The 25699-nt window shown below is 38.2% G+C and overlaps 1 protein-coding gene and 1 long non-coding RNA gene across 2 annotated transcripts; one reads left to right on the plus strand and one right to left on the minus strand.

Moving 5' to 3' along the window:
- Nucleotides 1-1793: 1793 nt before the first annotated feature.
- LOC139951643 (protein maelstrom homolog) lies at nucleotides 1794-24321 on the plus strand. The gene is made up of 13 exons (XM_071950619.1): nucleotides 1794-2121; nucleotides 3696-3818; nucleotides 4679-4763; nucleotides 6267-6458; nucleotides 6996-7126; nucleotides 8722-8776; nucleotides 14240-14384; nucleotides 16765-16833; nucleotides 19067-19304; nucleotides 20154-20211; nucleotides 20960-21040; nucleotides 21884-21985; nucleotides 23184-24321. The coding sequence occupies exons 1-13, from the start codon at nucleotides 1975-1977 to the stop codon at nucleotides 23288-23290; spliced, it is 1533 nt and encodes a 510-aa protein (XP_071806720.1). The 5' UTR covers nucleotides 1794-1974; the 3' UTR covers nucleotides 23291-24321.
- On the minus strand, nucleotides 11401-13576 carry LOC139951644 (uncharacterized). The gene is made up of 3 exons (XR_011787815.1): nucleotides 13373-13576; nucleotides 12414-12506; nucleotides 11401-11753 (listed from the first exon to the last, which is right to left on the minus strand). It is a non-coding gene; the product is annotated as an uncharacterized lncRNA (long non-coding RNA).
- Nucleotides 24322-25699: the final 1378 nt, after the last annotated feature.

Genomic DNA, 25699 nt, shown 5'->3' on the forward strand with positions numbered 1-25699 from the left:
ACAAACCTAAAATGCATCCTTGTGGAACAATTGCCCTGCACTGAACAGTTTCCTATAGACGTTGATGTACACAACTTCCCTTGCATGATCTACCCTTTTCAATTTCCATGTGGAAACCTTTTGTTATCTCTTGTTTTGTTTTGTCCTTAAAGGTACTGTACACGTTTGGTAATTGTCAAAGACCAGTGTTCTCACTTGGTGTATCCTATCATAAGCATAAAACAACAAGCCTGTGAAAATGTGGGCTCATCAATTGCATGGTCATCAAAGTTTTGAGAAACTGATGAAAGAAAAAAAACCTTGTTGGAAGAATTTGTGTGCTTTCAGTTAAAAAGACTTCTAGCTAGAAGTCTTCTTTTATTATTTGAGTGAGAATATACTTCTTTCTCAAAAACTAAGTTACTTCATAGGGTTCGTTTCTACTTGTTTGAGTAATTACCGAACGTGTACCTTCCCTTTAAGTTGGTCTCCATAAGGTATCTAAACTTAGCCCAGATGAAATCAATTAAATTTCATATCAAAAGTAAAATGTACAATGCTTTGAAGTTGGGTTATTATTCTCTGGCATAAACATATAACTGTATCATATCATATTAGTCATCTAGAATTTTTTGATTTTTTATCGTGTTAGTACAACTTAACTCCATTAATCGTTTCAATGTTACTGTAAAATCCTATATTAAAATTTGAGTATTCTTTACAACATTAAATGATGATCGATTTTTAACTATTTTAGGTTTTAAACAAATCCGTTCGTCTTGACATTCTTGTGTATTTGTTACGAGTTTCGCATGCTTTCATTTTTTGGGGGGACTGGACACTATTGGTAATTGTCTTGAAAGACCAGTCTTCTCACTTGGTGTTTCTCAACATACGTGTATGCACTAAATAACAAACCTGTGTAAATTGGAACTCAATCGGTTGTCAAGGTGTGAGATAATAGTGAAAGAAAGTTGTGTGCTTTCAGATGATGATTTCGAGACGTCAAAATCTAATCCTGAGGTTTTGAAATCAAATTTGTGGAAAATTACTTCTTACTCGAAAACTATATTACTTCAAAAGGGACCCGTTTCTCACAATGTTTTTTATATACTACCAACCCACCATCACTTGTTACCAAGTAAGGCTTTATGATAATTATTTTGAGTAATTACCAATAATGACCATGTGCCTTTAAACAAACTTGAACGATCATGCTTTCCCGATATTCAATATTCTGATTTAGTTTTCTGAAATTATTTGTTCTTCTCAGTGAGACAAATACCAAAACTGGAAAATTACGTTTTACCAAAACTGTTTATTAAGAATCACTTCAGGTAAATGACACATGTGCTCACCTTCAAAAATTAATTTTGTTTATACTTTGTGGGTGCACGTAAGCAAAATTGCATTTTTAATTCAATATAGCCCGTTGCCATGGCTATAAACCCTGTTTTGTTTGTTGCCCATTTTATTAGGCAATTTTTAGGGCCTTAATTATATCATCACCACGTCATCGTTGGCCTTCCTTCAGAAAAACAAAATTTCTTTAAATTTCACCCTTGTGCTATTTTCTGCATCATAAGAGTATGTTTTAAGAACTTGCAAAATCGAAATTTTTACCCTAATTTTTTTTACCCTAAAATATCAACAATTGCCAGGGGTCTCAGAATAATTTATTTGGGTGCACCAACTACATGTCCAAAAATATTTAATTGACAACACATGGAATGGCCGCCATCTTTAAATTCCCCAAAACAACTTGGTTTCGTATTCAAATTGTTCGACCCCTTTGACAGCTTGGGTACGAAAAAAACTTCCGTTGTAGACAACCCGGGTACGATCACTAAAGGAAGTCGAAGTCTGTGTGTGTCGTGCATGTCAATGTCATGTGTGTGAGTGTGCGAAGTGCAACAAGTTGTCAATTTCCCCTCTTTTCACATCAAATTAGAAAGTGCTGTACTGCCTGTGGAGTGTTATTTCCTCGATAGAAAGATGCCACCGAAGAAGAAGAACAACAAGAAGAAGCAGTGCAATGGTTTTTATATGTACATGCTGGATAAGAAACGAGGTTTTGAGATAGAATGTGGCAAAGATCTGACGATGCCAGAAATGGTTTCATTGGCTCATCCAGGATGGAAGGTAGGCTTGAACTTCTTCCTAAAAGACCAGCCGTCGATTTCACAAAACTCTTCCTAACTTAAGACTAATCTTAGGACTTAGGACGAGTCCCAACCCTGCACTGTAGCATGCAGACCTTAAGATAAATCCTAAGTTAAGACGAGTTACTCGTCCTAACTCGAGATAAGACGAGTTCTAACTCTTTGTGAAATCGACGGCAGGACAATATCTATTGGTAATTGTCAAAGACTAGTATAAGTAAGATTCTTAATTAATGTATCTCAACATATGCACAAAATAGCAAACCTGTGAAAATTTTAACTCGACTGGTCGTCGAAGTTGCGAGATACATGTAATAATGGAAGAAAAAATACCCTTGTCAAAAAAGTAAGTTGTGTACTTTCAGATGGATTTTAGTCCGTCGGACAACTCGACGGTTCAGTTCAGACAGCCCGACGGTTCAGACAACTTGACTTTTGTTTGATGATCTTCCCATCAAGGGAACTCAGCAAACTCCCACGAGGGATATTAAGTCACTTTGTACTCAAGTCACTTTATAAGTACCTCAATTGTGTGACTCTGTGTGAAACTTCATTGAGTGTTGGACCCTAGTAAGAAGCTGTTCATTAATAATATCAATATTGTTGTGTTTTCCGGTGTGTACAGAAGTTTCTTGGCCAAGTGGTTAAGAGCACCGAATTCAAACTCTGGTGTTTCTGATCACCAGAGTGTGGGTTCGAACCCCCAGCCATGACACATGTGTCCGTAAGCAAGACACTTGTGTCCGTAAGCAAGACACTTGTGTCCGTAAGCAAGACACTTGTGTCCGTAAGCAAGACACTTATTCATTGCTTCGTCCTTTGGATGGGACGTAAAGCCGTTGGTCCCATGTGTTGTGTAAAAGAACCATGTGCATTGAAAAGAGAAGGGGTTCGCCCCGGTGTTCCTGGCTGTGGCTGCTGTATGCGCCATAGCACCTTGTAAACCCTTAAAAGGTGCTAAATAATAAGGTCTCAGAATTTATCAACTGCAATAGGCCCCTTACATATCTTTCTGAAAGTTTGTATTATACATGTAAACATGTACTCAGCGCCTTGATTTCATTGTTTGGTAGGGATATGTGCGAGTGGAGTCCCGGAGCCCAACCAATACAAAGTGACACATTAGATGTTGACTCGCTGATAGCTGGATACGGACTATCACCAGCAGGGCTACATGAGGCTGCCCCGCCAGAGGTCATGCCCTGGTGTTTTTTTGCGTAACTAATACAATGTACAATTCACAACATTATCAAGGAATGTGTGTTTTTTGGGGGGGGTTCTTCAATAGGACTTAATAGATGAAGTAAGGTTGGTTGGACACCTTTGGTAATAGACCGAGTGCGCTACCAATGTTTACAGGATCACGTGACCTACACGTGTAGCAGGTGTAGAAAAATAAATCCACACAGTAAAGACAGTTTTTATGCAGTACGCCGTGTTTGTTTACATTTAATAGCCACTATATAGGTCACTACTCTAGCTGACATGTGTCTATGTCAATCAATGAAACAGTACATGTAGTAACATTTTTTTTTTGTGTTCTTTCTTCCATAGTACTTATCTGATGAAGAAAGGTTGAAGTACAACGTTAGAGCCAAGTCTTACAGTCAGCAGGAAAATAGACATAATCTTCAGGCTGGAGCAGGCAAGATGGATTGCACAGGTCAACTCATCAATGTAAGATAATAGTTTCGGTTTCTTTTAAGGAACACGTTGCCTTGGATCGGTCGAGTTGGTCTTTGAAAAGTGTTTGTAACCGTTTGTTATAAAATGCATGGGTAGAAAGATGTTTTAAAAGTATAATACATTGATCCACACAACTATGCCTCGAAATTGCACAGTTTTCCTTTTACCCCGTCGACTAACATGGTCGGCCACTTAGTCAAATTTTTGACTCCCATAAATGGCCGACCGTGTTAGTTCACAGAGTAATAGGAAAACCACGCAATTTCGAGGCAAATTTGTGTGTATCATTGTATTATGCTTTTAAGACATCTTTCTAACCATAACCATTTTATTACAAATGCTTTTTACAGACCAACTTTTCCAATCTAAGGCAACGAGTCCCTTTAAAGACAGTGAACACTTTTGGTAATTGTCAAAGACCAGTCTTCTCACTCGGTAATCCCAACATATGTATAAAATAAGAAATCTTATTGGTCGTCAAAGTTGTGCGAGAGTAATGGATGAAAAATCACCCTTGTCGCACAAGCTGTCTGCTTTCAGATGCTTGATTTCTAGACCTCCGAAATCAATTCAAATATTTTAGTGAGAAACTACCTTCTTCTCGAAAACAACTTTACTTCAGAGGGAGCCGTTTCTCACAATGTTTCATACTATCAACAGCTCTCCATTGCTCATTACCAAGTAAGTTTTTATGTTAACAATTGTTTTGAGTAGTTACCAATAGTGTCCACTGCCTTTAATAAAGGTAAAGTATATTGATTTATTTATTTGCTTTAGTTTGGTACCTTTAGTTTGGTACATGCATTATTATGCTCAGTTTTAAGTCGACACATATTTTTTTATGCTTACAGGAAAGAGTGGATTTTCTGGCTCTGAACGACAGACGTCGCTCTGATGAACGAAGAAAGTTAATTGAGAAATGGCCTGTTGAGAATGGTAAGTGACTCTTCTTTTATTCTTCGGCTTTGGAATGCTGCTGATGTTTGTAGATGACTTGCCAGGAAAACTTGCATTGTTTACGTAGTTCTGAGCATGTGTACAATGCAGAGAACAATGTATTTACCTGGTAAAGCGCGGTTTATACTTCCTGCCAATGCGAATGCGAAGCGAATGTTGACGTCACAAAATCGCAACGAACATTTCGCAGCAGTTCAACTCTGCTCTACTCACTTGCGAATATCGCTGCGAACGGAGGGTTCTGACGTCAAATTTACGTCAAATTCGCTACGCATTCGCATGAAGTATGAACTGGACTTTAGTCTGCTGCCACCTATAAGTGACCCATGAAATACGCTTGAAGTAAGCGGAATTCCCTGCTTCCGCAAGCGCCGATTATTTACTTACAGTAAGCACTAGCAGAGCTATGAAATGGGAGACTTTTTGAAAAGTCTGCCATTAGAGGGCAGCAGACCTACCAGGTAAGGGTTCACAACTCCCATAGCAAACAATGGTACAATGTAAATGCTAAAAATTCAAAAATACTCAAACACATATTTAGAAGTCTCTCAGCCTCTTGAAAACTAATCAGATACATTGTCAGACAACTAAACTTCAGACTTCTTCTTAATTTTTGGTAGGTCAGCAGTTCGGAAGGTTTGCTAATTACCCTAAAAAAAACACCCCCAAAAACTCATGCACACGGCTTGGTCCTCGAACTGACCTGGCTAGTAACAGGGACAGGGCCTTCCCCTAACATAGCACCAAGACTCTGGAACTCACTTCCGGAAAAACCTCGTACAAACACACAACATCACTCTCATCCAGCAGAAACTTAAAACACACTTGTTCATGCTTGCTTTCCAACATCTTGACAAAACTTTAACTTAATCTTTAATTTCTTCCAGGCCGACGCCTTTGATTTTTTTTCAGTTAAATGCTGTATTTTATTATTATTATTCTTACTATCTTCGCTCTGATGCAGATCCATTTCACCTTACTTTTCCCATGACTAGTAGTAAGACGGGAGATCGTACATTTACTGTTACAGCAGCTAAGGAGTGGAATGAACTTCCCTCCTGTATTAAATCTGCTCCATTAGTGGATGTGTTTAAGAAGGTTCTCAAAACAAACCTATTTCCTAATTTATTTTTTATTTAATAGATGTTAAATTTGCATCGGGGATAACGAATATTAATTTTGTTTTTTACCCATACACCGATGTGTGTTATCACTGTATCCTTTTTTTTTTTCTTTCTTTTTTCCACATGACTCGGGAAAGTACTGAGTATACAGTGCTAACACACGTCGGTGTATGGGTTAAAAAAACAAAATTAATATTATTTTTTATTGTTGTTTTGTCTGTATAACATTTAATTTAATGCTCTTTCTATTGTAAGCGCTGTGATATGGTTTTACTATGAGCAGAGTACGTAAATGCATTTATAATATAATACAAATTTGACCAACATTTCCCTGAAATCTTTTTGTTTCTTTGTACAGCTGTGTGTATGGAGAAGTTTCACTTGATATCCTTTGAGACGCTCTGTGAGTTACCGGACGAGCAAGGTTATCTACCATGCGAGATCGCCTGTGTATCGTACAGCTTGTATGCAGGCATTATAGATGTGTATCACCAGTATGTGGATCCTGGCAGGTTGCCTATAGGTTACAGATACCTCTGCCAATCTAAAAGTAAGTTATTTGTTTCATCTGGTATAACGCTAATAATAATAGTATTGACTAGCGGGATGCTGCGCTTCGCGCGGCAACCCAGCTAGAAATCATTGTGTATAACATGGCGCAAAAAATGTAGTGTTGTGTAGGGGGAGGGGTAAGTGGAGGGCAGGGTCACAATACAAATGACTGTGCTTTTGTGAAATCGTATGCACGTGTCCGTTTTTTTCCGTTTCTTATTATTTGCCGGTCTCCCCATCCATATTTTCCAGTTTCGGGCGCGGTTCTCGCTAGTGGTTCTTCCCAATCCCATTTATTTCCCGTTTCGCTTTTTTGTCCATGTTCAGTTTATTACTTCCCTGTCTCGTATCGTTTATAAGTTTTGTTTGTCCTTTCCTGTAGGCCTATTATATCCCCGGCCCCGTTAGATTGTTTGTCATTCCCCCGACAGTTTTTCTTATATTGGCTCTCTAGTCCCGTTCTTACGGTTTGAAATATGTAGTATACTATATGCACAATTTATTAAACCTAATCTGCTTTTGTTTTCAATTGCAGGTGATGAGACGAATAAGATTCCAGTGTCTAACTTTGAGTTGGCGACGGCCAACTATCGTCAAATATGGATCGAACTGTGTGACTTTCTGAATCCTCAGCAACACAGTGTTTTCCCTCCTGTCTTTTGTCAGGTAGGTTTGATGACAAGAGCAAGCTAGTCGAAACATTGAAACCAATCCAAGAACTGGCTCCGCGGTATTGCAGTTAATTACAATCCTATAAGCTTAAGTACAGTAGTCCCAGCCAATTTTGTGTACCTTCCACTTGCGTAGGTGTTAAAAGGCAGGACAGTTCTTTTCAGAAATGAGAAGTTTCCCGAACATTAGATAAATCTACTCTGCAGTAGTAGAATAAAGAACGACAGTTCTCAAAGAACCAACTCTACAAGGCAATTAGATACATACATAGCGTTACCGCAAACCAAATATATAGCAAGACAGTTCTCAAAGAACCAACTCTACAAGGCAATTAGATACACACATGGTGTTACCGCAAACCAAATGTTTGAATCAATATTTATAAATACCCCAGACAGAGTGGCTATTCCTGTTGGTGGAGAGTGCATCTTGTGGGGGGTGTTTATAAACAGCTGATAAAGACCAGCTGGAACTGTTTAAGACTTGCTGGCTTATGCGGTTTCGGCACACAACCTCATGTTTGCCAATTTTATTACACGGAATGCAATTCATAGCTATTAGTTACAGCGCGTAATCTATTTCTTAACGCACGTACACACAACCCATTGCGCAACTTAAAGATTTTTCACAATTTTTTTGAAAATATATGTACAAACTTCAAAGGTTTTTCATACACAATATCAACCTCTACCCTCGCAGGTACCCATTTATACCCCTTGGTGTAGAGAAGCAATTATAGTAAAGTATCTTGCTCAAAGACACAAGTGTCACGACCGGGATTCGAACCCACACTACTTTGACTTATCCACCAGAACTTGAATTTGATGCTTTTAACCACTCGGCCATGACACACTCACAATTTTAAGAGGAGTTAATTACAAAGTTACCTAGACCGAGTTGAAAGTTGATTGGGCACTTTATCTAAACTTTTCGGGGGTAACTTCCCAGCGCTAATTTGTTATCCCTCAGCAAAATATTGTGCATTCTGTATAAACTCCAGGAAAAGCTTTCAGGAAAGTTCTATGGGCCGTTTGTTTAATATTGGTAAAACCGCACACACTTAGATTGGCTGTCTACTGGGAGCCAGCAGTTGCTCCCAAATGGTTTTGGGAAAACCCTTACACAAGTTGTCCGGCAAAAGTTTTGATAAGGTGCCTTACTGGCTGAGTCAAATTTTGTACTCTTTGTGGAAATTTGTGGGGATGCTCTGATGGTCTTCTGGAGAAAGGCGATCAGAGCATACTGATCGAAACATCGACTTGAAACAAATGGTTCTTTTCAGAACCACCCCAACTTATATAGAGATAGTCATTACATGGTGTTACCGCAAAACCCCTCTATATATAGTGGTCTCTGTGCAATCTCCAAAAGACGATCAGAGCATACTGATCGAAACGTCAAGTTGAAACCAACGGTTCTTTTCAGAACCACCCCAACTCATTAAAAGATAGTCATTACATGGTGTTACTGCATGCCTTCCCATATTGTATTTCCACCATGCCAAGTTTAAAATCCTACTTACTTTATGGTCTTGTTTTGTCTTGCCATTTGGTGTTAAACTTATGGTAGTGTTTTTGTCTTGTCTTTAGTTCCAGAGGCGAAATGAAGTGGAAGGATGCTTGAGGTGGCTCTCAGATCATGCTGGTGAGATATAAAGGATGCAGTTTAATGTATTATATGAATATTCATAAACCACTTCAATAAAGTCCCGCCCCTGGTTGATTGACAGTCGTGTCTCTGCCCTTCGACCTCCAAGCTGTTTTAACAACCTGTAACAAAAATTCACAACAAAGCTACCCTAATCATAGCAGGCATGCAACTCTTCCGCGTTTCCGCAGATTTCCTCCACGTTTCCGCAGATTTCCTCGTTTAAAAAATACTAAAATAATGTAAAATAGGAGCCTAGTACAGTCTAACAATGTACCTTACAGCATAATCAACCTCAACATTTTCTAGGGTACCATTGTGGGTATGATGTCCCGTGGCGTTTCGGCTGCCTCGCTCCGCACTTGCGTTGTGCCTTTGAAAATTTTCCTCTGATTTTTTTTCAGCTGGCAGTTGCATTCCTGATATTGTGGGAGCTTATTTAACTGATTTGGCTCACCGTGGGTAAATAAGGGAAATAAATTATGGGATATCATGTGTTACATGTATAATGTCGTCAAATATTGAGCAACATTCCCGGCTTAAAATTACCAGTCTGTTTTTTTTTTTCCCCTGTGACTTGTGTGAGTCATAGAGCTATATAAAAGAACTACATGTAGAGGGCGCACTGGCCATTGGCATCAACGCTTTACCGCTGTGCGCACACGGAGCACCGTCGGGCATGGTGAGACCGGGCAAGCAGCGCGAAAAGTACCCGGATGTTATAACGCTAGGTATATACAAAACGTAAACAAAACAAATTGACGGGTAAAGTTCCCGATCTGTGCGATTGATTCTGAACGGAAAATTAATAGTTTTTGACCAGGCTTTTACTGAAAGGATATTTACAATACCTTTGTGAAGAGGAATAGATAATCCACAGAACAGATTGAAGAGGTTGATCAGGGAAAGTCCAGTTACTGGCCTAAAAACAAGATGTTTTTGTAAGTCGATGTCTCTAACCGCTCGGTAAACAGTATTCCATGGTCACGGTGATGCAGGACAGTTCTTATGAACAGCGGCAAGCCACTGATTTTCTTGACAAGTTGTGTGCCGTGATCGTCTTTCTCTGTCAGGTCTTGGAAATGCTCTTTTAGATCGTCGAAAACCGAGCCGCAAACTCTTGTTTAGGTCATGCTGGACGGACTTCATGAGGGCTGGGGACGTTCTTCTCGGATAAATAGTAGTCAGTGTGCAAATAAAAATAAAATACATTGTTTCGGCGTTAAGCCTTTGTAGTGTCGTACCCAAACTTGGAATTTTTAGGATCCAACTTGCAAGTTACAAACAGAAAACGTGTGCCAACAGGGTCACAAGAGAGGGCTTAAGGATACGAAATCTAGGACTGAATACATCCAATAACATTTGCTCTACCACAATCCAAATGAACTTTGGCGACGAAAAAAATTTGGTTGTAGGGTTAGAAGAAAAAACTACATGTACGGAAATGTGATGACCACAACTACATGTATACTTTTTGTTTAGTCCTACATGTAAGAGTCAAATTTTGTGAACTTTCTTGAAGAGACTTTAAATCTTACCCACCTGGTGGTAAACATGTACATCCTTTGGGCTTATCAATTAGCACCCTGACATCCCGTTGAAGGGACTTGATATTGCAAGAAAACGAAAGCATAACACAACAAACGCTATGGAATTCATATTTCCAATTATTTTATTAAGTTAAATAAAAAACCTTATTCAAACATAAACAAAATGTTATATGAAAGTTAATTAAAATAAAACTTGGTAAATCCAACAGAAAAAAACATGTAAATCAACAACATGCAACACAAACTTTCCATTTTTTCAAATCTGAAGACTGGTCCCTGCATTCAACTAAAAATTTGAAATAATTCAATATGTTCGCAGATAATATATTGTACAGATGTACACCAACCAATGAAAGCCTGACCCAAAGAAAAAAAAGAGTATTCCTGCTCCCCCCCAAAAAAAAAAAAATAAATAAATAATAATTATGATAATAATGACAAACTACACACAATGTCATTTGTGCACAAATAGAGAATTTACAAGAACTTGCCATGTATCTAACATTCCACCAAGTTTCAAATTAATCGCATAATTTCTTCGGGAGATATACGATTTCAAAAAATGCACCTTTAATGCCACGTCTTGTGACCTCTGGTAACGACATCACGTGACCTCTGGTGACGCATCGATCTGAAACTTCACACATAATGACGACTGCCAGCAATCAACGTGTGTACATTTTGAGGTGATTACACAAAACTTCGCCACTGAGTTTTCAACCTGTCGCTAGAGTTGCACTTTGTGACGTCATTGATATTTCTTTTTAACTGCTCACCCTTGCCAGGCACTAACATCGTTGAAAGTCACTTCATAACTTTTGCCATTTTTAGATGAGAGGTCACGCACACGAAATAAAATGAAGACCTAATTTATCCCTACCCAATCCTGCAAACAAAAACCTACGGTCTCTTGTGGCTGATTTGTTACAGATTTTCAAATATTTAAAATAAAACACCTTTAAGATGATGTCACAGGACAGGTGATGATGTCATAATGACATCCTTGTGGGAGATGTAAATATTGTCTAACAAAATCATACCCTGGGCACTATAGACATGTAGTGTGACGCGAACTGCTTGATTTCCTCAGAGAACATGTGACCATGTTTGTCTTTCTTCATTGACTTCAGCTTATTTTCAATCAGCGTGACAGTATTCGATCCGAAGTTCAGCTTCAACAGCTCCAACTGTCCCTGGTTTATCATGTTTTGATCTTTGCATACATGTGCTCTTCTGCAACATTAACAGTTTTTAATGGAGGAGGTTGTGAGCCAGGATCCGCTGTCAGCATTTTTCTTTCAGGTGGAGGCCTCTTACTCGCTTGCTTCTGTTGTTTATGTGGTGGGTAAGCTGGAAAGATGGAGGGTACAGCAGACTCCTGATTCCATGTTGAATATTTTCTCGGTCATCTCTGGGATGATTACCTGTAAATGTAAACTTGGTTGTTTATAACATATTTTATAGGTTTTGAAATAATATAGCAAATTCTTGCTTTCAATTGATTTATTTTTGTAAATCACCATAAGAATGGCCAACAACACTTCTGTACGGTCATTCCGTGTCAATTCAACCTTTGTAACATGACCATCAAATCACGCTTTGTAACCTGATCAACATTCTGATGTGGATCTTGGACTTCCTAAAGAAACTCCAAGAACTTTTGACTAACCAGCATGACCTGCCGCATTCGAACATCCGTAATTGATTTCTAGACCTCAAATTCAAAATCTGAGGTCTCAAAATCAAATTCGTGGAATTGGTGGAAAATTACTTCCGTCTCGAAAACAACGTCACTTCAGGGGGAGCTGTTTCTCACAATGTTTTATACTATCAATTCTCCCCATTACTTGAATCAAGAAAGGTTTTATGCTAATATATAATTTTAAGTACTATAGTGTCAATGCCTTTAAACATAATTTTAAAGCTCTTGAAATAGCCTTCATTTGTTAAAACAAAACCACAATTATTGTAACATGTGTTCTTTTTCGTTGTAATATTTTAGTCTGGGGATAATCAGATTCCAAAGCATGTTAAGTTGACAAGGAATGACCCTGTAAATTAAATAAGTACAAGTAAATACAAACCTCTCATGTAGTCATCCTTCATGAAGTGCTCAATGCACAACCTGATTGCCGTCACCCACTTTAGTGAGTATAGCCTGCTTTCCAAGAGGAAATCTGAATTAAAAAGAAAATCCCACAATAAATTAACCATGTTTTAATGAAGGCATCTTATAATCCTGGGATAGATTGCATCTTACTGCAGGCATGAATTCCATAAACCCCTTTTGTGATTGGAACAAAAAAACTTTTGTGCTAAAAAACTAGTTGTCATTGATGAAATGGAATAATTTTACCCATTGTTGACGTCACATGTAATGCTGACGTCACGTGTGTATCCACCTGGCAAGACCCAATATTACTAAACTTGGAAGTTGAAGACAACATTCACGAAAAGTAGCACCCAGTCAGATCCTGAGATTGCAGATAGGTTTTTGGTCAAGAAAACGCTATTCAATTAAATTTGACAAAATCCTTTTTCAACAGTAACAGTACTCTCAGGAGAGCTTTCTTGTTTTATTTTATTTGTATGATGAGTATATGAACTCGGATAAATAAAAACGACCATCCAAGGCAGGATTTGTCAACATAATTTGTTTACAGTCCTCCCCATATGCATGCATGGCCATGATTTCCGTGCGAGGATCTACATGTTTATCTGTTTCTGTACAACAAGAACATTGTTCAGCACTTCAGAATTGATTTGAATAGAACTTGCCACTCTTTGCCATCAACAATTAAACTTAGCCCAAAACGTTAAAAATGTACCACATAGTTTATAACTCTAGTGAAAATATGTCATATTTAACCATGGAGGAAGGACCCATCATCCGCGAACTTTCTCAACAAGAAAGTTACATATAGTCATGATAGGCCTAGGACATTTTTATTACGGCAATTCTGTCCAGTTTTCGGACATGGGGAAAAAAACGTTCACATTTTATTCTTATTAATTAGTGTGAAAAGTACCTTGAAATACTCACTTATTAAATGAGACAACACCTCCCATGACTCGACGGTTGGTGCAGTCATAAGCTGCACAACTTTCAGGCATTTTACTAACGATTTGCTAGATTGTGCGGGAAAAATTAGTGGCTTTCCTACCTTCAATCAATGGTTTACATGCACAACAGATACGGGCAAAACACACGCGATTGAATTTTATGCCCGGTTTCCAAATGTCGACGCGACGTCCTTGTCGGCACAGCATACAGCCGAGTGCGCCCTCTAGGTCTTATTATATAGCTCTATGGTGTGAGTAGACACTTTTTTTTTTGTAATGCAGAGATCTCATTTGTGAATTCTGTTTGCCTGTGTTGTTAAACACCTATCTGAGCGGAATGTTTTTAATGGAAATGGTATTTTAAACTGTTTATAATGCACTTGTTCACCATTTTAATGTAATTTTGATATGTGTACACTTCTGAATTTTTCGTAATTATCGACTAAAAAATAAGGCCCCCAAAACGTTCTAAACCCACGGCGCGCGTCAAAGGGCAATGCGTCATTTGTGGGAGTTTGCTTTGTTATATATCTCCACGCTGCAACTAATCGGTTTACAAATTGGAGCTCCCAACTATGACGTTTTTGAGAGTGATTACAAAACGGAGCTTTTCGCAAATCTCTCAGAAAAGCGCTGGATATGGATATTAAAAATGATTGTTTTTTTTTTTACACAATTAATTCTTTTTATAGTCATATGAGTCCTGTCAAAAAATATCACAGGCATATTACTCAGTGAAAGTACCGAGTATACAGTGCTAACACACATCAGTGTATGGGTAAAAACCAAAATTATTATTCTCTTTCCCCCCGATGAAAATTTAACATCTGCTATATTTATTGTAAAGGTGTACCTAACCGACTCAGCAAGGTATATGAAGTAGAAGTCTTACTATGTGAGTTGTTTGTTCATATGAGTGCAACTCCTCCGTCCCACTCAGCAGCCACAGATTTGTTGACTACTACGGCGTTTGACTATGATGCTGGCACAAGGTAAATACATGTACATACAAGTACATCCCACACGCCTCTCTTAAAGACACTGGACACTATTGGTAATTGTCACAGACTAGTCTTCTCACTTAATGTATCTCAACATATGCACAAAATAACAAACCTGTGAAAATTTGAGCTCAGATGGTCGTCGAAGTTCCGAGATAATAATGAAAGAAAAAATACTACTGGCAATTACTGAAAAAAATTGTTAGCATAAAACCTTACTCGGTATCGAGCAATGGAAAGCTGTTGATAATATAAAACATTGTGAGAAACGGCTCCCTCTGAAGTAACGTAGTTTTCGAGAAAGAAGAAATTTTCCACTAAAATAATTGAAATGAATAAGATACCTCAGCTGAGGTCTTGAATTCTAGGCATCTGAAAGCACACAACTTCGTGTGACAAGGGTGTTTTTTCTTTCACTATTATCTTGCAACTTTGACGACCAATTGAGCTCAAATTATCACAGAAACTATAGGTTTGTTATTCTATGCATATGTTGAGATACACCAAGTGAATAGACTGGTCGTTGAAGTAAAATGCAATCAACTTCCTACGACAAGCGTGTTTTTTCTTTCACTACTCTCTCGCAACTTCAATGACCAATTGAGTTCAAATTTTTTTGTGCATATGTTGAGATACGCCAAGTGGGAAGACTGGTCTTTAACAATTACCAAAGGTGTCCAATGTCTTTAATGAAAACCAAAGTAAGTCTTATGCTGTTTGTTTTTAAAAGCAGTGGACACTATTGGTAATTGTCAAAGACTAGCCTTCACAGTTGGTGTACCTCAACATATGCATAAAATAACAAACCTGTGAAAATTTGAGCTCAATCGGTCATCAAACTTGCGAGATAATAATGAAAGAAGAAAACACCCTTGTCACACGAAGTTGTGTGCGTTTAGATGGTTGATTTCGAGACCTCAAGTTCTAAAATCTGAGGTCTCGAAATCAAATTCGTGGAAAATAACTTCTTTCTCGAAAACTATGGCACTTCAGAGGGAGCCGTTTCTCACAATGTTTTATACTATCAACCTCTCCCCATTACTCGTTACCAAGTAAGGTTTCGTGCTTACAATTATTTTGAGTAATTACCAATAGTGTCCACTGCCTTTAATATAGAAAAAGAAAACGGGTAACAAGACCATTAGTTTGATGACCAGTATAGCTAGTTGGAAGAAAATATTGTTGAAGTGTGCTTTGGTTTTATTATCGAAAGAAAAAGGGTAACCAGACCATTAGTTTGATGACCAGTATGACATTCTGTGGGTGTCGTGGCCGAGCGGATATGAGGACCGAACTCATGCTCTGGTGTTTCTGTTCAGCAGAGTGTGGATTTGAATCACGGTCCTGACACTTGTGTCTCTGAGCAAGACACTTAACCATAAGCTTCTCTCCACCCAGGGGTAAATGGGTACCTGTGAGGGCAGAATTGGTTCTTGTGATTGACTATTCATAAATACCTCAGACAGTTTCGCTATTCCTAATGGTGGAGAGCGCGTCACGTGGGGGTGTTTAAACCTTTGATAATGACCAGTAAAAATTGTTGAAACTGGGGCGTGACATGCAAGCTTGCACCTGTGCTTATAAGACAATTTCTGTAATCCTAATGGTCGAGAGCAGTTGTGCCACAACACGCGATAAGCGCGACGCGCACAGCAATCTCCTTTTAAATAAGAGGGCCTTACCATTTCATAGCTGGAGGGGTGTTGTGTTGAAAGAAATCATTGAACAATTGTAATTTTTGCATTTATTTTACTTTTTGACAAAAAGTGTTGATGTTTTTTGACCAACAGGGTAATTATGAATGGGAATCAAAACTAGTTTTAAACCCGCTGAGGCCTGGTTCTTGATAGTCTACCTTGACTTCGTCTCGGATTAAACCACTAGTTGAAAATCTCTTCATCACACATTGATTCCCTTATTAAGCTCAGTGTGCTACATATTTGGCGGCACAGGCTGTATACTCCCCAGAGAGCTGAGATTGTTTAAGGAATGATTTAAGGCCCAGTGACCAGGGCTGAATTTCATAGAGCTGCTTAAAGCACAAAATTTTGCTTCAGCAAAAAAATCCTTGCTTAGTAAAATCAGATTACTGGCCAAGACTCCACTCAATTGTTATGCTAAGTAAACAAAAGCTAAATACCAGTCACAACCAATGTATATGGCATGAAATTTTGGCCAGTAACATGTGTAAAATAAGCAAGCTATTTTCGTGCTCAAGCAAATTTTTGCTAGAGCAGCTGTATGAAATTGGCCCCAGGGGTAAAAAATGTTGAAGCGCCATGAGCAACACTGCGTAACGGACCTGAGCGCTATATAAGAAGCCACTATTATTTATTATTTTTGTTATTATTCTCATGTTCATTTTTTCTAGGTGCAAATATCATGAAGATAATGAGGTACCAATGGATTACTGTGCCTTGGGAAAAACCAAGAAGAACTGGTAAGAACCAAAAGTAATATAAGTTATCACACAAGCGCGAGTGGAATACGGAAAAATATAGCGCTTCTGCGTCCCATATCCAACGAGGCCGAAGGCCGAGTTTGATATGGGACGCAGACGCGCTATATTTTCCATATTTCCACGAGCGTGCGTGTGATAACGTATTTATCTTCAAGCAAACTTGGCGCGTGACATAGGACACACAAGACGCATGGTAGTGATATTAGCCGTGCAATATAGATTTTTATCACCACTCCATTCTGCCAATCTGATTGGAGGATTAGCGCGTACTTGAAAATAATAGTCATTATCCTCAAGCAGGCCTGAAACCTTGATTCTGATTGGTCGATCCATGGCAACAAGGAGTGTGATATTAACTTTTACATTACACCCAAGCAGATCCTTGCCATTTGATTTGGAGGATTTTCCATCACGTGATAGCAAATGAAAGTATTATTGCACGCTATGTCACTCACCATCAAAGAGCTATATATATAGCTCTATGCTCACCGTGCATTTTTCGTTCCATTCAGCGTGCATTTTTTGTTCCATCTAGCGTGCATTTTTTTAATGTTCCATCTGAAAAGTACTATTGCAAGGCGCATAAACCATCATTGCGTGCGCGTGTCTTTGTTAACGCAACAGTACAGTTACTGCAAGTATGCTGCAAGGCACTTACTACATTACGTCGCCCGCGTGTCTCAATACAGCTGAACGCACATGTTCACTGTTGAGCCCAACAGGCGAACCAAAAGAAACGGTGTAATGTAAGAATTAGAAATTGCATGCCTACGCCTTATTTGTTTTGAGAGTTGTATCCTCCCATCAAAATGACAATGATCTACTTGGATGTTGTATAAAACAAATAATGAATGTTTTTCATTCATGCAATTGTCATGAGTTAAAAGGTGAAATGTTCTTTTCAACTTGGCTCCGCCTCGTTGAATAGAACGTTCCACTCATGAAAATATGAGTGGAACCATTGCACTCACAAACATTCATTGTATGTATAATATTGTATGACCCATATCACACCCTGTGTATTGTGTGTTCGGACTCCGCGTATTGCGCTTTTTTAAGCTTTACGCAAAACAGCTTACATTAAAAAAGAAGCTAGTGTAAATTCTGAAGGGGTGCATTTGCGTCAAATGCTGATTGCCACATGCAGAGCGTAAAGTTTGCTTGAAGATAAATTCATTATTCCACGCGTGCTCGTGGAAATACAGAAAATGTAGCGCATCTGGGGACACAAAATAATTGCTTAAGCACGAAAATAGCTCGCTTATTTTACACATGTTAGTGGCAAAAATTTCATGCCATATACACTGCTTATGACTAGTATTTAGCTGTTGTTTACTTAGTATAACAATTAAGTGGAGTCTTGGCTGGTAATCTGATTTTACTAAGCAATGAATTTTTTGGTTAAGCAAAATTTTTTGGTTGAGCAGGTCTGTGAAATTGGGCCCAGAACTTAAAAGTCCACTAAATCACTTGGCCACGTCACTCCACAACTAAAGAAAATTAGTGTTTGAGATTCAATGTCAATGCAAAATTCGACAAAATGTTGACCCCATAAAATGGCTGACCGTGTTAGTTCCTGACATGTTTGTGTGGGTTATTACTAACCACATGCATTTCATAACAAATGGTTCAAACGCTATTCAAAGACCAACTTGCCCGATCCAGGGCACTGTGTCCCTTAAAGACACTGGACACCTTTGGTAATTGTCAAAGACCAGTCTTCTCACTTGGTGTATCTCAACATACATATATGCACAAAATTGCGAGAAAAGAATGGAAGAAAAAAACACTAATCAAAATCTAATCCTGAGGTCTCGATATCGAACTCGTGGAAAATTGCTTCTTTCTCAAAAACTATGTTACTTCAGAGCGAGCCGTTTCTCACAATGTTTTATACTTATCAAAAGCTCTCTATTGCTCGTTACCAAGTTTTTATGCTAACAATTATGTTGAGTAATTACCAATAGTGTCCAATGCCTTTGAAAGTGTGTTTTTGTAACAATATTTGTATCACTGATGCCATAATTAATGCACTGTCAAATTGTGTTTTTTTGTGCTCTAATTAACGCACTATCTTGTTTTTGTTTTGTTTTTTTTGCGGTTTCTGTATAAGTGTGCTCTAATTAGCACACTATCAAATTGTTTTTTTTGGTTGCGGTTCTGTATAAGTGTGCTTTATTAACGCATTATCAAATTGTGTTTTTTGTTGCAGTTTCTGTATAAGTGACGCTTTAGCATCGTTATACAACATTGAGCTGACATCTAGCCATCTCCCTGAGAGGCAAGATGATAGTTCTTGTCTTGTTATCCCTCCGTCGGTTTACAATTCTCAATATTCTAGCATCAAACCACAAACGCAACATCCTAAGAATGCCGTCATTGGTGGAAGAGGAATGGATGTAGATGTGAGAAGGAAGGAGGTAAACGGCATGGACCATCAGCCCACTAGGGTGAGTCTTATAAATAGAATTAGAATTATATACTAAAAGGCAGTGTTGGTAATTACTCAAAATAATTGTTAGCATAAAAACTTACTTGGTAACGAGTAATTTGTAAACAGAAGGTGGTTCATGAAGTGAAGGAGGAGCCGTTAAGAAGACCCACATCTGAGAGCTGTTGATTATAAAACATTTTGAGAAATGGCTCCCTCTGAAGTAAGGTAGTTTTCAAGAAAGAAGTGATTTTCCACGAATTTGATTTTGAGACCTCAGATTTAGATTTTGAGGTTTTCAGCTGCAGTAACTAATAACTGCTGTAACTTATAAATAAGGGAATCAATGTGAGGTGAAGAGGTTTTCAACTAGTGGTTTAATCCCATCGAGGCCTGGTTTTTGATAATTTTAAATTATAAAGAACCAGGCCTCAGCACGTTTAAGCCACTAGATGGAAACCGATTCAACACACTTTGATTCACATTCATAAATACCTTTTCGGTCAAAAACATCATCACCTTTTGGTCAAAAAGTAAAATAAATGCAAAATTGTTAAATGATTTCTTTCAACACAACACCCCTCCAGCTAAAGCCCTCCGCCGCCCTCGGGTAAACAACTCCTTATAAGGGAATGCTGAGCGCGTATCGCGTAATGTGGCACAACTGTTCCAGCTGTTTGCTCTCGACCAATAGGAATGAAGAAACTGTCTTATAAGAGGAGGTGCAAGGTCGTGTGTCACGCCCATGAATTAACACTTTTTACTGGTCATAAACAAAGGTTTATACACACCCACGTGACGCACTCTCCACCAATAGGAATAGCGAAACTGAGGTATTAATGAATGTTATTTTATAATTTGTAAACAGAAGGTGGTTCAGAATCCTGAAGTGAAGGAGGAGCCGTTAAGAAGACCCACATCTGTCAGTAAGTATCATATTACTATTGGTAATTACTCAAAATAATTAGCATAAAAACTTACTTGGTAAACGAGCAATGGAGAGAGCTTTTGATAGTACAACAAAATTGTGAGAAACGGCTCCCTTTGAAGTAACTTAGTTTTCAAAAAGAACTAATTTTCAACAAATTTGATTTCAAAACCTCATCTAGATTTTGAGGTCTCCAAATCAAGCATCTGATAGCACACAACTTCGTTTGACAAGGGTGTTTTTTCTTTCATTATTATCTCACAACTTCGACGACCAATTGAATTCAAATTTTCACAGGTTTGTTATTTTGTGCATATGTTCAAATACACCAAGTGAGAAGACTAGTCTTTAATAATAACCAATTAGTGTCCAGTGTCCTTAAATGAGCAGAATGTTTATAAAAAAGCAAATGATGACCCAGACTTACCTTTTTTATGATTCCATTTTTGTCCATATAACAGGGGCCAATTTCATAGAGCTGCTTAAGCAAAAAATTTGCTTAAGCACGTAAACAGCACGCTTATTTTACACATGTTACTGGCCAAAATTTCATGGCATATACATTGCTTGTGACTGGTAATTAGCTGTTTTGTTGGCATAACAGTTGAGAGGAGTCTTGGCCGGTAATCTGATTTTTTAAGCCAGGATTTTTTTGCTTAAGCAAAATTTTGTGCTTAAGCAGCTCTATGAAATTGGGCCCAGGTCCTTACCAGCATTATTAAAATGTCCCACTTTTGTTGTTATAGGTGTTACCAGTTTTCTAGCTGCTAAGCAAATTCAACCAATGAAAGACAGAGAGATGGGAACTAAAATGGCACCGAGCACAGGTTTGTTAATGTTTTCATCCGCTTGGATTTAATTTCTTTTTGGGGGGAAACATTTATTTTCTTTAAGTGTTTTCCTTCAAGGTATGTGGGACTACGTTTTTGGAATATCTCCCACCATGTAATGGGTGACGCAATATACAGCCAATCAAACCAGGAACACCGGGGCGAACCTTGTCATGAAAAAACGTTTTTAACGAATAATTGTCGCCTCATTATCAGTGAGACGAAAACTATTTTCATGGTATTGTTTTACTCATTTCTCAAAAACTACAGCTCCACAACAACTTAGGTTTTCAGGAAAGCTTTATACTATCATTATCTCCAAACTGTGTTTAGTGTAAATCTTTAGACATTGTGTTTTTCGTTCTACAAAAAGTACATAGACCCTTTAAAGGCAGTAGGCACTTATGGTAGTTACTCAAAATAATAATCAGCATAAAGCCTCACTGGGTAAAAAATAATGGGGAGAGTTTGATAGTATAAAACATTGTGGGAAATAGCTCCCTGTGAAGTGACGAAGATTTCGAGATCGAAGTAGTTTTCCCCGAATTTGACTTTGACTTTTCAAGTTTAGAATTTGAGGTCTTGAAATCAAGCATCTGAACGCACACAACTTCGTGTGACAAGGGTGTTTTTTCTTTCATAGTTATCTCGCAACTTCAACAACCAATTGAGCTCAAATTTTCACACGTTTGTTATTTTATGCATGTTGATATACACCAAGTGAGAAGACTGGTCTTTGATAATTACCAATAGCGCCACTGCCTTTAATAAGTGTTTGTATCAAGCCATGAAAGAAAAATGAATTTGAATGACTCTTATTTTCTTTCCTTGCTCTTATAGATTTACCTTCAAAGTTTGCTCTTCCGGCATCTGCACCTTCACCCTCTGTTCTACCTCTCCCTGGTGCCTCCTGGCAAGGACCTCCGAAGGTTTCTCACGGAGGTAGGTCAAAGGTCACAATGATAATTGGGGAAACTGAGTGGATCTTTTCGATAAGGAAGTTTAAGCAAATAGATTACATATACTTACTTGAAGGAAAAACATGAAGGAAAACCAAATGCTTGAGTTTGTGCGATGAAAGTAATTTTTCCAGTAATTTTTTCAACGAATCCAGTAGGGTCATATTTCGGTCGTCAAAGTTGCAAAATATGCCTTTGTAACCCGAGGTTGTTTGCTTTCAGATGCTTGATTTTGAGACCTCACATGTGAGGTCTCGAATTCAATTCAAATATTTTACTGAGAAATTACTCCTTTCTCAAAAACTTTGTTACTTCAGAGGGAGCTATTTCTCACAATGTTTTATTACTTGGTTATCATTTTCGTTCTCGTTATCGGGGCCTGTGTGACCGGGCCTTTACACCTTATTAATAATAGACTATGAATGAGAGTCAAGGAACTGAGCTCTTAGGTTTTAACAAACACGGATAGAGAAGGTGAAGATTTAAGAGAATCATTTAAACTATTCCAATATGCCCTGATGGACAACACTGTTTTTAGACTTTGATGTTCTATTAAATTGGACGAATAAAATTACCCTTAGCGCTACAAAACCAGGTCTGGAAGAACATACCAGGTGAAATGGATAAAAAAAGTGGGCAGTGGACACCAGGTGGGTTTATCGGAGGGCGTTTTTTTACCGTGGAAGAAAATATCTCATCCCTTACGTTCCATACTTATCCAAATCTATGCTAACAATTATTTTGAGTAATCACCAATAGTGTCCAGTGCTTTTAAAGGAAAGGTGCACGTTTGGTAATTGTCAAAGACCAGTCTTGTCACTAGGTGTATCCCAACATAAGCATAAAATAACAAGCCTGTGAAAATTTGAGCTAAAATGGTCATCAAAGTTACGAGAAAATGATGAGAGAAAAAACACCCTTGTTAGACGAATTTGTGTGCTTTCAGATAGGAATAAAAGTCTTCTGGCCAGAAGTCTTTTATTATTGTAGTGAGAAATTACCTCTTTCTCATAGCCTATGCTACTTTAGAGGGAGCCGTTTCTCACAATGTTTTATACTATCATCAGCTCTCCAATGCTCGTTGCCAAGTCAGTTTTTAAGTTAATGTTTGTTTTGATAATTAATCAAACGTGTACCTCCCCTTTAAAGCACAATCTATGTTATTTCATTTGATTCTACAGAGGAATTGGCTGATCAGCTGAATGCCAAATGTAACATGAACCCTATGGTTGGAATTGGACTTGGACGTGGACTTGGACGTGGTTTTATAAGAAACACCAATCAGTGACAAGAAAAGAACTTTCCATCCCCCCTCCCCCCCCCCACCTCCGAACTGGATCGGGGACTGCCTTAATATTGCCGCAACAAACGATGTAGAAAAGGTTGTTGTGTAAGCAAGTGGTAAGCGAGAGATTCAAGCATCAAACTTATGCATGGTAAATTTGTACTGGAGCATTTCAAGGGCACCAAGGCAATGATGCCCTTGGGGCATGGAGGCAATTACCTTTGTTGCCATTTAATTTGTTGTTATCTGTAAGGGGTGTTGAGATCCAAGATGGACCAATATTGGCGTCTCAGGTTTTTTAACGATGGTAGAATCAATTGAAGTACAGAGATCTACTATCTTCCAGAAAACTCGATTAATACCTTTTCAAGTTATAGGTTATTAAGGTTACAAATAAGTCGCAGATGAGCTCTCAACTCCTGCGAAAAACTTGTTTTAAAAACAGCCCTGTGACGTAACATTCGCCTCCGGACACATTCGCAGGAAGTATGAATCGGGCTTTATTCGTATCCAATGAGAATCACAAAATCATACTCAGTTTTGACAACCATTTTCAGCTATTTACTTAGTATAAGCTTTTGTAATTATGTTTGTATTGTGCGAAAGTGGTGATTGGTGAGCATTATCTAAGACATTTTTCAAAATCTGGTGTTTTTTTTTGTTTTTTTAAAGAAAGCTCAATGAGTTATTAAAGGACACCGAGTGAGAGAGCAGACTGCTCCTCATCTTTGATTTCAATAAAATAAATATTCATTTTTGATATCCAATCATGCCCTATATCTTTTATCAAGCATTCGCCACTTTCAAGCTAAAAAGACACTGTAGACCTTTGTTAAAAAAAACACCCTTTTTTCAGTTCACAGATATTAACTTGCTATTCTGTGTCTTTTTGGAGCATTGCCTACAAGCTCTGCTTCTAAAATGGATCCCTATGCGGTTTCAGTTTTTCTTCTTGATATATTGTTACTATATTCTTTAGTGATGTCTTTTATTTGTTAATACTGTGAACAATAAAATAAACCTTGAACCTTGAATTGTGTAACCTTCATTTTTTTCTGCTAAGCAAGATGTTTCTACAACACAACCAGCCAAAGATTGCAATACATACATGTAGTACACGAGAGTAGTTGGTCTCTACTCTTTCAACGGGAAACCAGCCAAAAATTGCAGTACATAGTACATGAGAGTTAGCTGGTCTCTACTCTTTCAACGGGAAACCAGCCAAAAATTGCAGTACATAGTACATGAGAGTTAGCTGGTCTCTACTCTTACAACGGGAAACCAATCAAAAATTGCAATACATAGTACATGGGAGTTAGCTGGTCTCTACTCTTACAACGGGAAACCAGCCAAAGATTGCAGAACATAGTACATGAGAGTTAGCTGCACCAATGTGTTTGCTTTCAGATGCCTAAAAAGGGGCTTCAGGGCTGTGTTTTTAGTTTTGTTTACATTGGGAAACCAATACATAAGTCAATGGGAAACTACACAACCATACATAAGTCAATGGGAGAGTTAGCTGGTCTCTACTCTTACAACGGGAAACCAATCAAAAATTGCAATACATAGTACATGGGAGTTAGCTGGTCTCTACTCTTACAACGGGAAACCAGCCAAAGATTGCAGAACATAGTACATGAGAGTTAGCTGCACCAATGTGTTTGCTTTCAGATGCCTAAAAAGGGGCTTCAGGGCTGTGTTTTTAGTTTTGTTTACATTGAGAAACCAATACATAAGTCAATGGGAAACTACAAGACTATACACAAGTCAATGGGAAACTACACACCCATACATAAGTCAATGGGAGAGTTAGCTGGTCTCTACTCTTACAACGGGAAACCAACCAAAAATTGCAATACACAGTACATAAGAGTTAGCTGGTCTCTACTCTTACAACGGGAAACCAACCAAAAATTGCAATACATAGTACATGAGAGTTAGCTGGTCTCTACTCTTACAACGGGAAACCAACCAAAGATTGCAGAACATAGTACATGAGAGTTAGCTGCACCAATGTGTTTGCTTTCAGCGGCTAAAAAGGGGCTTATCAGGGCTGTGTAGTTTGTTTTTACATTGGGAAACCAATACATAAGTCAATGGGAAACTACACAACCATACATAAGTCAATGGGAGAGTTAGCTGGTCTCTACTCTTACAACGGGAAACCAACCAAAAATTGCAATACATAGTACATGGGAGTTAGCTGGTCTCTACTCTTACAACGGGAAACCAGCCAAAGATCGCAGAACATAGTACATGAGAGTTCTGCACCAATGTGTTTGCTTTCAGATGCCTATAAAAAGGGGCTTATCAGGGCTGTGTAGTTTGTTTTTACATTGGGAAACCAATACATAAGTCAATGGGAAACTACACAACCATACATAAGTCAATGGGAGAGTTAGCTGGTCTCTA

The sequence above is a fragment of the Asterias amurensis genome, chromosome 19 (genome assembly GCF_032118995.1).
Source record: "Asterias amurensis chromosome 19, ASM3211899v1".
NCBI classification, from domain to species: domain Eukaryota; kingdom Metazoa; phylum Echinodermata; class Asteroidea; order Forcipulatida; family Asteriidae; genus Asterias; species Asterias amurensis.